This window comes from Magallana gigas, chromosome 9, assembly GCF_963853765.1.
Source record: "Magallana gigas chromosome 9, xbMagGiga1.1, whole genome shotgun sequence".
Classification (NCBI taxonomy): Eukaryota; Metazoa; Mollusca; class Bivalvia; order Ostreida; family Ostreidae; genus Magallana; species Magallana gigas.
The window spans coordinates 38,310,207-38,325,845 of record NC_088861.1 but is presented as its reverse complement, the minus strand read 5'-3'; the positions used below and the strand labels follow the sequence as shown (position 1 = coordinate 38,325,845).

Here is a 15,639-nt window from a genome sequence, read left to right as displayed (position 1 = left end):
TGGCTTTTGTATTTTAACCAAATCTTCCCATTAAATTATAGACTTGCCCTTTGGCATTATAACCAAATAATACCTATTGTCTTTTTTTAAGAAATAAAAGGAAATTCAATTTTTACTGTATTTGTATTAGACATTGATAAAAAGTCCAGTTTACAGTATTTGTATTAGACATAGAAAAAAGACCAGTTTACAGTATTTGTATTAGACATTGATAAAAAGTCCAGTTTACAGTATTTGTATTAGACATTGATAAAAAGTCCAGTTTACCGTATTTGTATTAGACATTGATAAAAAGTCCAGTTTACCGTATTTGTATTAGATATTGATAAAAAGTCCAGTTTACAGTATTTGTATTAAACATTGATAAAAAGTCCAGTTTACAGTATTTGTATTAGACATTGATAAAAAGACCAGTTTACAGTATTTGTATTTGACATTGATAAAAAGTCCAGTTTACAGTATTTGTATTTTATGTGAATATATTTTTTTTGATCAGCAATGAACATCTGTAACTGGTTGATACTGCTGGTGATAGGAATCATGGTCTGGTGTACTTACGACCACGCCGGGGGTAAGTGGGTCAAGATGAAGCGATTCCAAGAAAGTCTGAAAGAGAGGCAGAAACGCAACAAGCGACCCAGTGGCCGGCGGAACTGGAGACAGAGGTACGTGATTGAGTGAGACCACAGAGAGGGAAATTGTTACAGTCTGTACATATATAGTCTTCATTTGTGCAAGTCCTCTTGGAAAGAAGGGTGTTATGAGAACCATTTGAATTCAGTCATTGTCATTAGATATTATCCTATATATATTAGTAATGTAATCATCATAGAGAATATTATTTGAGCTTCTTATATAGGAGAGATTTGGCTTATATATTATTCAATTTTATTATCATGGTTATTGAGACAATGAGTCTCCTTATGATCATTATTAATATGTTATATCAGTAGCCATACTAGATAATAATAAAAATAAAAAAGTAAAAAAAACCAAAAAAAACCACATATGCACACGAAGTTTGGATACATCCAAAACAAATTCAGAACAAACAATATTAAAAAATCAGATAAAAAGATATAATATGGTAATATCCAAATTCCATATGTAATGTTTACCGATGCAGTACACAATTACATTGGATTTTTATACTGTCAATTACAGAATGAAGATTGTTTAAGAATTAGTAAAAGAGCTTGATAATGGATAATAAACATAGACACGAAACCTGAAATCTCATGAGATTGTGCAACATTTCTCAGTCTGAAAATGTTTGGGCATCTAGAGCCATTAGAAGATTGAAAGTTTTTTAAAAATACTGATTTTATCATATATTATACAGTTTTTTACAACATGAACAATGTTGTTATAAATTCATTAAGAGATCAAAAGCTGGCAAGATAGACCATTCTTCAATATCTGATTTTTAATTAATATTTCATTTTGAAGTTGGGGAAAGGAGGAAATCTGTAATTTAGGTACCTAAGAAAAAATTCTATCATAGTACTACAGTTGTATACCATATTTGTATTTAGTGTAATCATTTATACACCAATAACAGTTTTTGGCTTGAACCAATCACAGAAACTTGGGTTATATTTAAGGAATATCTAAAAAAAAGTATACTTAATTTGATTTTTAGATCTAAACTTGACAAAAAGATTGGAGTTATAAAGTAGGTCTGTGTCCAAATAAATCATTAAGAAGATGTTCAGCTAGTGCTTGCTTCAGACTTGGCTATACTGCACTAAGATGAAGGGCAAATGCTAATTTTCCAATATATACTTGTAACTTCCCTATTTCAAAAATACATGGTATAATATATAAATAACTTACATGAACTTGGCACTGATAAATTCTGTGTTATTTAGAGCTTATTCAAAATTAGAAATATGTACCGAGAACTATTACTGTCTGGTTATTTAAAGTTTTATGAACCATATTTATTATTGACTAATGACTATAAACATTCTGTTGCATTATTTATGCATAGTAAACAAATCACAAGGATTCAGCAGCTACAGAGGTATTCTGTATAATTCCGTTGTTTGAATCCTCTCTCAGTATGGATTGGTTTTATTTTCAAATTTATTAAAGAAACTTCATCTATCATTTGCTTTTGTTTTAAAATTCACATGTATGTTTCAACTACATTTGGTTAATGACTAAGTTGGTACAGTAAGACTTTTAAACTCTTAAATATTTTCTTTCAATTGATCTATATATTAAACCAATCATCACTTTTCAAAAAATAAATAGTTAAGACTCCTTTACGGGGTCAATCCAAACTCAATGAACACCAGATCCATCCAATAATCTGCTTCTTTATGCTACAAAACATTTGAGTTCTATGCAATGAATTCATTGTATTTTAGCCGTATCTGGGGACAACCAAAATTCAAGATGAAAATAGACCCTCAAAGTTAAATGACAAAATTACAAAACCCAAAATTACATTGGTTATGGTAAGAATCCTATGGTTTATTCTCATAGATGTTAGCCAAGGGACATAACTTTTGGAAAGTGTTGATTCAACTTTTCAGTAGTGTTAAAATTTTCGCATGTCTTTGTATTTTTTTCTTACTCTATAGTAAATACTCAGTTTTGGTAAATGATCAATTACACCATCTGCATTGAAATCCAGGTGTGGCGTCTTTAAATCTTTCTTGGTTTTGATATAGCTTGTCCCTGTAAAAACCGTATACTTTCTTACATTGTTTCAGAATCTTCCAAAGCTTAATGCTAACATCAAATCCTATTGGTGAACTGTCCTTTAGATGTGAGTTAATTAAGTTTTGGAGATTAATAAACCTGAAAGCCCTGAAATCACAGTGCTTCCATTAAGACTCATGAAAGTAGAATAACAGCAGTAGCGTACGGGTGACAAGGAGATATATTGTGACAAATTTTTAATAAACTTGCTTCTATATCCACTGGAGTTCTTCACATCTATCGTGGTCACCTTGTTAAACATATTGATAAATCAAGATACATGGCATGATGATTATTCCTCCATTGTTCAATGGCTTCATGTGTTCTACAGTGTAGGTTCTCTATTAATAATTAGAGCCTTTTCAAGTTTTGATGATGCTGGAATAGTAGGGCATGTTCTGAATATGACTTTAAACAACATGAAACAGAGAATCTGAGAGTATATCTCAAGAATAGTTAGAACTGTCCTATGCATTGAGTCTTATAAGATTAAGAGTATCTGTACAAAACCTCCAGTAATATTTGATAGAACATATCCATGCAAATGTCCTTTTTAAAACACATTCATCTTTGAGATCTCTACATGATCTTATTATTGATCTTTACTAATACTTCCATCAATGGGATGGACCTTTCAATGATTAGATTCCATATTGTGTAGCTGTAAGCTATTCATTTGTGAAATCGGAAAACAGCTGGTTACCTCTTACGGACCAATCTTGCATTCTGAGACACGTTCAGCAAAGTATTTGTTGTGGCCATGACAGGCTGAGGTAATGTTCAGACGTGTGATTTTTTTTACATGAACAAAGTAATTTATTAAACTGAATCAAAAAGTCATTGAAACTGCTGTAGTGGACATCATTTATTTGATTTGTTTGCAGTAGCAAATTCCCATTTCATCAGAACCTTTGATAGGAAATTGTGAAAGTTGTTGGCATAATAGAATCAATGATCATCACATTTTCTAGGGAAAAATAATAATCCCTTGTCCTTAATCCTTTTCCATTATGAAAGTGTGGAAGTAGAAGTTGCTGTATTTCATAAGTCAAAGATGTCACATCATTTAGATTGTAAATTACGATGTTAGGGGAGAAACAGCTGTATAACAGAGAAATCCTGTTTATTCCGGTGATGTGTTACTTTTCAGCAATGCAGGAATTCTAGAGATAATCTTGCCTTTGTTTTTATGGGTACCCTCTCCTCCAAGAAGGTAGATGGATGTGTTCTTAATACACTGAACAAATTAATATTGATTTGCCTGATCACAAGTGTAGCATGCATTTAACACAGACATACAGAGAGAGTGAGAGAGAGAGAGAGAGAGAGAGAGAGAGAGAGAGAGAATGAATTTAATGCAAGTATTGCATATATCTTAATATATGTATGCTTGTAATAATTACTGGAATGCACAGTTTTCTTAACAGATTAACTACAGTTGTTAATCATCTAATTATTATTTCTGATGATGTTAGATAATTTAATGTACCCTGGAGAATTCTGTGCATAATTAGCATTCATGTCCCGGATGAATCTCACTCTGACGATTAGGAACCACAACACAAACCTCAAAATCTTGCTTTAGCTTAAGTTATGAAGCCAAACTTAGGGGATGTGTATGAACTACTAGAGAAATAACAACACAAACATGATGCTAGAATATTTTATAATGAGCTTACAAAATATACGAATCAATTTATCTATAATAGTTTGATAATCATAAAAAATGAACAATTTGATACCTGAATCAGGGATTTAATCAAGAAGTAATGAAGGAACCAATTTTTTATTGACTTTTTGAATTTGTATTAAAACTCCATAAACTTTGAGGAATTGGAAAAGTGCAATATTGAACAGAGCATTTTTTTTTATTTAAGAAGACCTTCATTTGTTTTTTTGTTTTAACTTGGTTATTTTCAAAGAAAAATATAAATATTTTCAAGAGTTTCAAATAAATTATGTCATTATTTTGGTTATGTCAAATGTACACTGTGTACATTATTGATGGTTTTAGATATATTGGTTATTTATATACATCAGTTCCTGTCAAGGAACAAATAAACTATCTGATGCTTGGGTACTAGTAAGTAACGAAACAGTGAAATGTTGTTTGAATTGTAAATTTACAACTTTGGGCCCAATATGCATATGCTTGCTGAATGCAGACTTGCTTTGTTTCAATATGTATATTCTACTATCATGCATGACTAGAGGCCGACACCCACTCAGCCTCACCTCAAACACATGTTTGATCGCCATTGTGTAATAAGAGGAATGAAGCACTCACCAAAATGCCTGTACTTAAGCTATGTTTTTGTTTGAGCAAAAGAATTGCCAATCTAAGCAAAACAGCTGTGTACATAGACGAAATGCTTTGCATCCTATGTCAATAGTATGTTTGGCAGTTCTTGCATTGAGGTGCATGGCGACTCCAATCACGGAAAGGAATGGGTTCTATTTTCGTTCTTCTCGTTTTAGATTCAATTTTCCAATTAATACGATTGATTAGTTTTCTCAATAAGAAAAGAGAAATCCCGTTTTTTTGTGTTAATATAATCATGAAATATATTGAGAAAAATATTTGTAATTAAATGAATAAACTCTGTTACAGCAATGATTCAGTGTTTGAACGGATATTCTTTTCTTATTTGTTCTTCAAATAACATAGCTGACCATGCATTATTTCTTTCATTATTTAGGAGTAGTCTCCTTCGATTGTTTTCAGCCTATCTCAATACCCACAGGTACTGTGTTTTAAGTTTTATTTTGTATTTTATTTTCGCCTTATATTTGCTTTCAATAGATTACTACGTAAACCATACATTAACTGGACTATAAACTATAGACTAGTATTCCCTATCCACTGGCTTTTTGCAATATTGTAATAACCCATTAACCTACATTAACAGATCATGCGCAAACGTGACTTCCGGAATCTAAAATGATCTTGCCAAATGACAAACTATCATTTCTACAAGAATTTATGGTGATATCAATTGATTGTCGACGTCATGCTATAAAATGTATTAAATGCAGTAAGACAATGTTTGTATATAGCTATAGACGGACATCACTTTTTGTGCGTGATCTGAAGTTCAGTTTGTTTGACTTGCTACAGCGCTTTATAAAACTAACTTGTATTTTTAATCAGGAATTCTTGACATTGTACAGTCCACAAATGAATCTTTAATCGCCCAGACGATACTCTATACAGGGAATTATTTGCTACTTTTCTATTTTTGCCCCTTTCGTCCTCGTTGTCAGCGGGCGAATTTAGGAATGGGAGAATATCAATGTCATATATATATATGATTTTCTCATTCTTAAATTCTCCCGCTGACAACGAGGACGAAAGGGCGAAAATAAAACTCTAGCGAATAATTCCCCGTATGCAGTATGCTGATATGTTAAAAACCGATGCATTCAAACGTCGAATATTCGGTGATCGCGTAAATTGTAACTCATTTTTTAAATAAGACGTATAATGTAAGAATATTTAGAAGTCAGACCAGAAACTTACTGTAAGCAGGGGGTTTGTTTTATTTTTAAAGGGGGGGGGGGTGGGTGTCAAATTATCCTTAAAATACAAAGTTAAAAAAAAATCCAAAAAGATATCTGAAAATGCACCTCCTTTCAGGCGTTTTATCGACATATGTACGGAAACGTTAACTGTCTTAGAGCTTTGGTCAGTTTTCCAAAACCCTCAAAACATATATGGAAAGTTACAGTTCTACAGCGATAAAAATCCAATATTGAATGAAAATGTGTAAGGTAAATCTTTGATTAACGCATCATGTAAAAAAAAAACCCTCCGAAGCTTAAGATGATGGTAACGATACTAATCAGTTAAACATATGTTTTTTATCCCTGATCTCTGTAAATTAACCCCACATAGCTATTCTTGTAGTCTCCTACTAACAGGGTAGGTGTTCATGGTGTCATGCCGTCATTATACCGGTCGTTATATAAGTCATGTTTGAAAGTTATAATCTCATACTTATTTCTGTCATGAATTTTCTGGATGGAGTGAATACAAAAATCCAAATCATAACAATATCTTTTATTATTAAAAAGTAACGGTTATTTATTTTCATTATATTATACGTCTTTACCAATTTAATACAAAGTTTAATGTTCAATATCTTTTTTTTTCAGTTTTCATTTGACCAGATCTTGCCTATTTATTTCAATTGCTCATGAAATATGTTAATATTCAGCATCAAAAGCAATAAAGATATTGAAAAGATGGAGTAGCATAACATCAAATTTAAGTGAAAAATATTCACAGTGCCATTATCATTTAGACGGTATTGAATAATTTCTCATGAAACCTAAAATATTTAATCTTTGTTTGACCGTGAAATATATCGGTGTATTTATGTTGATACCTGATGACCTTTAACAGTAGAATCCTCATAGTCCATCTTTTTTCTATCTTCAGGGAACAAAGCCTCGATTTGAGCTTTAATGTCATATTCATGTAGAAAAACGATCGGCTGTATACAAAAATATGCAGTTAGTATTTACATGTTTAATCCATATTATCAGAAGTATGGCTAAGTGCTGATGACATAAAAAAGCTCTGTATTTTGCTCATAAAGTATTTTATTAAAAAAATATTCGTTTTATAAACTATTAAAGTTCAGAAATGGATATGCGTTTTGAATATCGTAATTTTTGTTAACCCTTTGCTAAGAAACTGGGCAGGAAATGGTTGGGAAGAAGGTGGAATTGGTTTAGTTAGTCCAAATATTAAAATTTTTGTGAATATAGAACTCCAGGGCTCTGACAAATTCATTTTAACTTTTTTGCACACATCTCAGGTGACACATATAACCCAGTTCATATTTACAAGCAGCGTTTTAGAGATGAGAGTGGATGGGTGGGGCGAAAGAGTAATTTTACTAGCAATCCGTGACTGTTGTTATGGTCTTCTATTGAACTTATGATCAAATAATGGCCAGTAAAGAAACTTCTTATCAACCATCGGTGTGAATTCCCAGTTAAACATCAGTCTTGTTGAGCGTCCTTACACTCTACCAAAGGCGCCTGTCTACAGTCACACCAGTATACGTGTCTCTTATTTCCCCAGTGGTCGTGAAAATGACAGTTAATATCGATGTTCTTTTTGTAGGAAAACAATACGAGCGTACGAGGAGAGCTGGGATAGGAGGTTTAACATTCTATGCTGCTGTGTTGAGCGGAAAAACAACAACAGGGTATCTAGTCATAGCACGAGCAAACTTATAGCATCAGTCATTGTAGACGCTTTCTAGGATGTGGAGTCTTGTTTCACATTATAATTTTTTTAAAACTAATTTATCATAATGCTGGAAAGAGCAGGTAATATTTAATGTTGTAAAACTCAGTAAGCAGCGGAATTAAGCGAATCGGCGGCGGTTGAACCATTCTGTCATTGGCTATGCCATTATTAGATCTGAACAGTGTTGGAAATAAATTTTGTCTATTTATTGCATTTAAAGCAAAAGCAAGATAATTAATTGCAAAAAAGCAAATAAAAGAATGATGTGTTAAAAAAAATATGAAGAAAGGTTAACAGTACATTCCATTAATGGTTTATGAAAGAAATCATTCCAAATTGATCTGACTGCTATTGAATTGTTCGACATCACAGTTCTCAAACGTGGTAGACGAAGCCTCTCAACACGAATAGATGTTCTCAAATTATCCATGGACTGCACTGGATTCTCCGATAGCTCACTGGTCAACGAAGTACATGTACTGCGTTAAGTATTTGACGTCGGTATTTATCATGGTCTGTTTTTGACAAATCCTACGCCACCACAAGTAATCGTTCGGTTGTTGATGTCACCTTAACGATATTCCATCGCCGTTTGATTGATTGGAGCGGAGAGTCGCTCGAAACCCTTGAAAATTGATGATGGCGGGTCGTGTGTATCATTAGTCTTCATTTCTACGATTTCTCCAGCGAGGCTTCGTCGAGGGATATGAAAATGAAGCAAAAGAAACGCAAAGCGATCATAAAATAAAGAAACTGAGCGTTTCTCATTTTAAAATATGCTTAAAGAGGCTTTTTAATGGAATATTCATTAGCGATATAATTTTGAAACTCACATATTACATTTTATAGGTGGCAGAGATAGCATTTAGGGAGCTAACGTTTTGTTCCCACTTTCCTTTAATTTGTCAAGTTGCTTGATTCCCTTGTAATGCAGTTTTCATTGATCATTTTCTATATAACCATGCATAAAGAACCGACGTTGCTTTTATTTAAACCCCATCATTTCAATTTGTAAGCTGTTCAAGGGTCATTAACACAATACACGGTATTAAACTTACAACTTGTCGCATCATCACCCAAACCTCTCGTGTACGACTTTTGTTTGGTCAAACGACAGCAATATCTTATTACCGGGGTCTGTCATCTCCCTTCCAAATTGTCACCCTCTAAAACCATTCATTTACACTTGGAGACTGTTTAGATTGAGCGGTAGGATAAAATCTAGCACACATCAGCGGTTTCTCAACAGAGAGGCATGTTCTGCGGGAATAAATTCTATGAAATTAGATTTCCCTGGCGTTAATTTCAACTGTAGTGCGGTAGGAGTTAACGTGCAATGTATCCCTGTTGTCTCCCTAGTATATAACGTGCTTGTACGTGTAATAGAAAAAAATATTCACTATTTGATAGATTGAAAAAAATGAAAATTATGTTACATTATACAATATAGTACTGAAGGAAAAAAACCTCAAAGTAATTTCCTATATTACATGTAGAAACATTATAAATAAACAGGATTTTTCAAATGTGATTGTGAAATTTTCATGGGAAAAACGTAGGTACATGATTTATGCAGAATCCTTTTCTCAGTGGTGGTAACATTCATTCAGATTAAACAAAGAAACCTAAAAACAAGTCCACATTACTTTATTAAAGAATCTGATCTAGTATATTGCCGTTCCTCTTTCTTGCCATAACAATCCTCTTACAGGGTAGTGTTTCAATGCTATATTGGTATACAAGGAGTCATTTAATCATTTTTCTTCTAATAATGTTTTTTTCATCGAAAGCTACTTTAGGATCGTCATTATACATTTATTGCATGACGGTGAAGGATTTATTTCCCAAAGAAAAATCGTATTTCCCGAGGGCATCGCTCGATTATGTTTTTTTTTTTTTTGGGGGGGGGGGGGGGGATAAGTTCATATTTCCTGAACATTTATGGAATGAATTTCTATTATACCGAACAACATACAATTATACAAACGTCTAGTTTTGATAGTTTTTCACTTTTTAAAACCATAAAATGTCCCGTATGTTAAATTTTCTATGCTATTTTATTATGTTTTCTTTCTCTCATTCCAGTCATAGATAGTTCAATTGCTTTTCTGATTCAAGAAAAAAATTGAAATTATATGGTGCTTTAGATGCTATAATATTTGTTAACATCGTATGTTCATCTTGGTTATTTGAACAATACCGATGCTTTCAAAGAGGTGGAATATAATATTTGTATCCCGAGAGACATGAGATTTTGTTTGCCCTGTCACGTGATTTCTAGGACTAATCAGATCACGCGTTATATAGAATTTTCATATTGAAGTGTTTTGAATTGTGTTGTTGCCCTTATTTTTGAACACATGTGTTTATTCCAAATAACAACGTATTTTATTTTTGGCCTGGCAAAATGCACTTATAATGACTTGTATTAAAAATTGTGTGTTGTTCCATGAAAATTGCTTTAAGGACGACGGTCATAATTCAAGATTTCGTACCTCCGCGCAGGAATCCGCGCATATGCTTTGAATATATGACTTCAACTTAAACAAAGTACCCTAAAAGTGATTTTACAAGTAACGATCTATAATTAATGTATGCATTTGAAGAAATAAGATTAACATAGCTGTTCTAAAGTATCATTATACTTATTAGATATGTGTTTTGAAATGAAGTTTTTATTCGTCAATCGACAAAAGAGAGAATTTTTCTGGAGAACTTGGAAATCTAACATTTGAATTCAGTTTTTATAATAAAGAGAGCTGCAAATCAGTAATTGATCTTTTTTCCTTATTAACTATGTGCCAATTACACCGTGGGTAATTTAGTAAATGTCAATATATACGTATATTTTGTAATATATTGCTCTTTTAGAATACCATTGCTGAGATTGCGAAGCTGTTTACGGAATTTTTCCGGGATTTAGATGTTGTACCTTCTGACGTCATAGCCGGGTTTGTCCTACTGAGGCATTACCAGAGTCTGCGCATGAGGCACGTGGTTTCTCAGGTGAGTTGTAAACACTTTAATGGTAAAATCTATAAATTTTCCCAGCCAAATATGTAATACAGTGAAGTCGCCAATTCCGGGTCACGTCAGACTGTTTCTTTGATATTTTGCAAAGCTGTTCTATTTAAAGTTTATGCTACTAGACTTTGACCCGTGTGTGCACGGATTGACATTGCTTAGGATATCGGACATTTACGAAAAAGATACATCAACACACCGTATTGCTGACATTTACATAACCAAGCTTTAAGCCTACAATAATGATAATGCTATTAATTTCACTACACTCTGCTTAGTTAGATTAATCTAACTGTGTCTCGGGACAGGCCATATGCAGAGTTAAAATGCCTCCCATTGACCCGTAGTAAAAAATTGCAGAAAAATTAATGAAGCTGCCTTGAAAATAACAGTTAAATTATTCATAACAAACCATTTTGAGGCTGAAAATATCTCATCTTAAAATTAAATTCATATTAAGGATCATGGTCACGATTTGGTCAAATTCTATTTTTATGTTTTTATTATTTACAACGCTTTAGAAATGCATTTCTAATGATCAAATAAAATTTTAGAGTCATTCGTAAAATTAAAAGCAAGATACAAAGCTCACAATTCTTTATCTATAAACAAGGCTCGTGCCCTCTTTTTGTTTACATAGGTTCAATATACCAGTAAAAGATCTTTTTTCAGACATTCGAAACTCTCAGAATTGTTCATATTAAATGCACTGAGTTAGAATTATCTCCCGTATTTCCTTTGATGAACAGAATATATGACAAATTTTCAATGAAAATTAACATGTATTTGTAATATCGTTTCTGAATTAATTCATGCAAATGTGATATTGTAGAAACATAAACTAAAGAGCCTCCCATGATTTAGCGGGAATGTAAGGCCAATGCTCAAGATTGCAAAATCCAAAAAATCCAGATGATTTCCGGATTTTTAAAAGGAACTTTCCTTGATTATTAATTAGTGTTATCGTAAATCCGCAGAAAAATATGTTTCAGGTATAGTAATCCTCAATTGGGGAAAAAATCTTCAGATTGATTAATTGGTGTTAATTTATTTGAGCAGTTATCCTTCTGAATAATTGTTGACATATAACTGAATTCATGTGCAATATTTTTCATCCATTAACTTTCACATCAACCACGCTGCAGCGTAAATAATGGAAATAACATGTCAAAGATGTGTGAAAATCTCCATCTCGAAAGCGCTTTATTTCTAAATTCGTTTCTCGGAGGGTCTGTAAATGTTAATTTTCGATTATCGTTTAATGATCAAAGACAGAAAGGCCTATAGTTCGTGATCAATGTATCTATTAAGTTTTTTATGCTTCAATTTAAACAAGGTGACATGAAATATACACGAGTGACCCGGATTTGGAGACGACCCGGAATTTGCGAATTCACTTTAATTTAAAAGTAAATCACATCTAAATGTTTAGAATATATCCGATGGGTAATATATTGACTACCAGTCTTCTTTCACCGTTGTATTATTCATTAACAAGTTTTGTTTTTACACGAGAATATTTCACAGGACCTACAACATCTATGATAAAAATATACGCGGTATCACAATATTCACTAAAATGATGGATTTAAATTTCACAATCCAAAACATTCGGAGCATGATCTACACTTCTCTGATTTGAGTTCATGTCTAATGAAATTGATCTTGGATAGCCTGTACCTAAAATAATACCTGTAAATTCTGTTTGAACTGCCCCCTATTTACATTTATCTAGCATAATAGACTTAAGCTGTCATAAATGATGAAAATAATGACAGGCTATTCGTATTTAGAACAGGACATGGATGATTTTTGTACCGAGGTGAACGCCTCTATCTGTATCTGTTTAAGAACTTTGTTATATTTGAATTTTGCAATACGTTTCATGTTGACAGAATAATTCAACACAGGTCAATCTATTTAACACGAACTACTTTATACTTCAGATTATGATAATCGAAAAGAAAACTTATGACAAGTGAAATGTACATCAATTTAGTATTACGCAATTTTGTAAAATATTCGTAATAAATGCGATATTTTTATACTGTACTTTAATATTTTGTACCTTTAAATTTTACAGTGTTAACTATTTAGATATATATTATTCATTTATATAACCGTGAAATGTCTCTTGATACAACTTAGACACTCATATAAATAAATTGTGATTTTTGATAGCAAAATGAATCATTATAATTATTGCACATTTATTAATTTCCTGTCATTTTCATTTCATATTTGTTGTTTTCATGGTTAATATGTATCATACTTCAGTTGATTATTCATGATCTTTTTTTTTATTTTTTAGAGTTTTAAGAGTGTTATTTAATAAAACATGCCTTAATACAGTGAGAGAGATGTTGCATACATATTTTTTTCCTGTTTTAGGAAAACAATGACGTATACGAGTACCTGTCGGGGACCCCTATCACGCCAGAGACCTCCTTTCTACAGCTCAGTCAGCCCGACGTATTAGCGGAGTACCGCAAGGTGATCCATTACATGCGCCTCGCTTTAGCGGCATATGGATGGCCCGCGGTTGTTATGATGAAAACTGATGCTAACTGCTGCGGAATTCTTCCAAAGCTAAGGTGAAAATGATATCTTGCTAAAGCAATAGGTAGATAAATGGCTTCTGTGAAACCATCATTGTTTGTTGGGGCAAATGTTTGTGGCTTTCGTAGGTAATCATTGCGCACGAATTTAAATCCCCTCGAACGTACATACAAGCATTTGTTTAATATTTATCACAATTATCCTGAACTTGCTACTACTGAAATTTCGTCCCCAAGAACCAGGAAAGTTTTGGCTACCCATGAACCCATACAAATAAATATGATTCCACAGAAGTTATATATTTCTCAGAGCTGTGTTCTAGCGTTCTAGCATTTCACTGGACAATTAAATTTTATTTATTTTTTTCGAAGTTTCTTTAATGAAACAGTATCAATACAATTTAAGGAATGGTCTTAGTAATGCGTTAAGTCCTCAACGACAAGATCGGTGTTTATTTTGAATTTTCAATGCCACAAAATGTAACAGGAAGCTAATATTTATCTACATGTGTATATTATAGAATATGGTCCATATTCTAAAGTGTTGGATTTGACATAAAATTTGAATTCAAAAGTATTTATTATTTACTAGTTATCAAAGAGTGTTAACTTGACTGCAAGTAACTTAAAGTTCGTATGCAAACAGACTAGAATTTTCTTAATGTTTTCCAGTGATTATTGCAAGCATTATCTTATTGCAGTGAATACCTGTTATTTAAGATGTATTGGTATATTGATTACAGAGTCTGACTAGTACACATATTTCGTCGTTAATAGTTCGCTCACACGGAGACACATATATAATTATAGGTATTAGGAATAAGTTTTATATTTTCAAAATGTCATCTCATTCTGTGTTTCAGATGTTGCTGTTGCATTAACAAGCCGCTATCGGAGTATGTTCAAGATAACTGTTGCCAGTGCAACTTTGTTGCTCTGCTCAAACTAAGTCAACTCAGGGAATGTGACATCGTGTATGCAACATATCATGTGGATGTACGTTAATAGCTACATTTTCTATATTTTCTTTCTGTTCATCGGTTACTGTTTAAAATATTTTTTTTGTTTTACTCTACTTATAGTTATATCTACAGAAAAATGATTTTTTTTTCAGATTTACATATCTTAAATTTAACTTTTTATTGTTAAACACCGATTGATCACGTACAAATCATCATGAACATGTACGGATATTTAAGAATTTATTTATTTGAAAGTTTAAAATTATCGAATCATTTTACATAATGATGTAAAAAATGCTTGACGGTATGATTTACAAATGAATGATGTGGTAATGAATTACTTCCCTTTGAGCATGAAACCCATTTATTGAAAAAAAACCCCATCAGATTTCAAATATGAAAATGTTTTTATCACTTTAATAAAATGTTTCTGAACAGTATACCTATTTACTATGATAGATTGGAGAAACGCCATTCTATGTTGCCATTGATCACAAATACAAGAAAGTTGTTATCTGTGTTCGTGGGACAACCTCCTTACAGGTAACCCAAGTTAAGATGTTTCGTTAATCACTGGGTCAAATTTTTTTTCACGTGTGATTTTTATATCGCTTTTAAAGGCCACCAAAGCTGGTCATAAAATTATTCAAAAAGAAGTAAAATCAAAAATATAATTGTCCTTTTCATAGGACGTGCTAACAGATCTTAAAGCTGATGCTGAAATCCTTCCGTTGAATCCACCCATAGAAACGTGGGTCGGTCATAAGGTACGTATGATTATATTTTCTTCAAGGGAATGAAGCGTTGTTTAGTTTTTGTAGTAAGTGGAATTCAGGACACCTGCACAAAATGCACTTGTGTTGAAACTTGCAATTAAAAGTTTTATGTAATATGATAATTCAATAAAGCTCTGTTTTTTGTGTACGAAGTTGAATCAAAATGGCATATTACGTGTCATTTTGAAAAAAATGTAACCAGTGATTTAAGACTGTATTCTGCTTACACCTATTTTTACACATTCTCTCCTGAATAGTCTCACACACTGGAGATGTATATGTTTAAAAATCCTTTCGAAAAAAAACAACAGTACCTGGTGGATAAATCAGTCGAGTCATTTTAG

The 15,639-nt window shown here is 32.4% G+C and overlaps 1 protein-coding gene across 4 annotated transcripts in view; it reads left to right on the top strand.

The window, feature by feature from the left end:
- Positions 1 to 15,639, top strand: part of LOC105320268 (diacylglycerol lipase-alpha) — a 42,269-nt gene that overhangs the window by 17,524 nt on the left and 9,106 nt on the right. The window contains exons 4-12 of one of the 4 annotated variants that reach the window (XM_011418135.4): positions 497 to 665; positions 3,863 to 3,925; positions 5,412 to 5,456; positions 7,847 to 7,931; positions 10,847 to 10,981; positions 13,391 to 13,593; positions 14,421 to 14,553; positions 14,979 to 15,062; positions 15,209 to 15,286. In XM_011418135.4, coding sequence (XP_011416437.4) covers positions 497 to 665; positions 3,863 to 3,925; positions 5,412 to 5,456; positions 7,847 to 7,931; positions 10,847 to 10,981; positions 13,391 to 13,593; positions 14,421 to 14,553; positions 14,979 to 15,062; positions 15,209 to 15,286 — 995 coding nt within the window. Of the gene's footprint in view, positions 1 to 496; positions 666 to 1,993; positions 2,027 to 3,862; positions 3,926 to 5,411; positions 5,457 to 7,846; positions 7,932 to 10,846; positions 10,982 to 13,390; positions 13,594 to 14,420; positions 14,554 to 14,978; positions 15,063 to 15,208; positions 15,287 to 15,639 lie in introns of all 4 variants that reach the window. The other 3 variants (XM_034476347.2, XM_011418137.4, XM_011418139.4) reach the window with 3 other exon arrangements.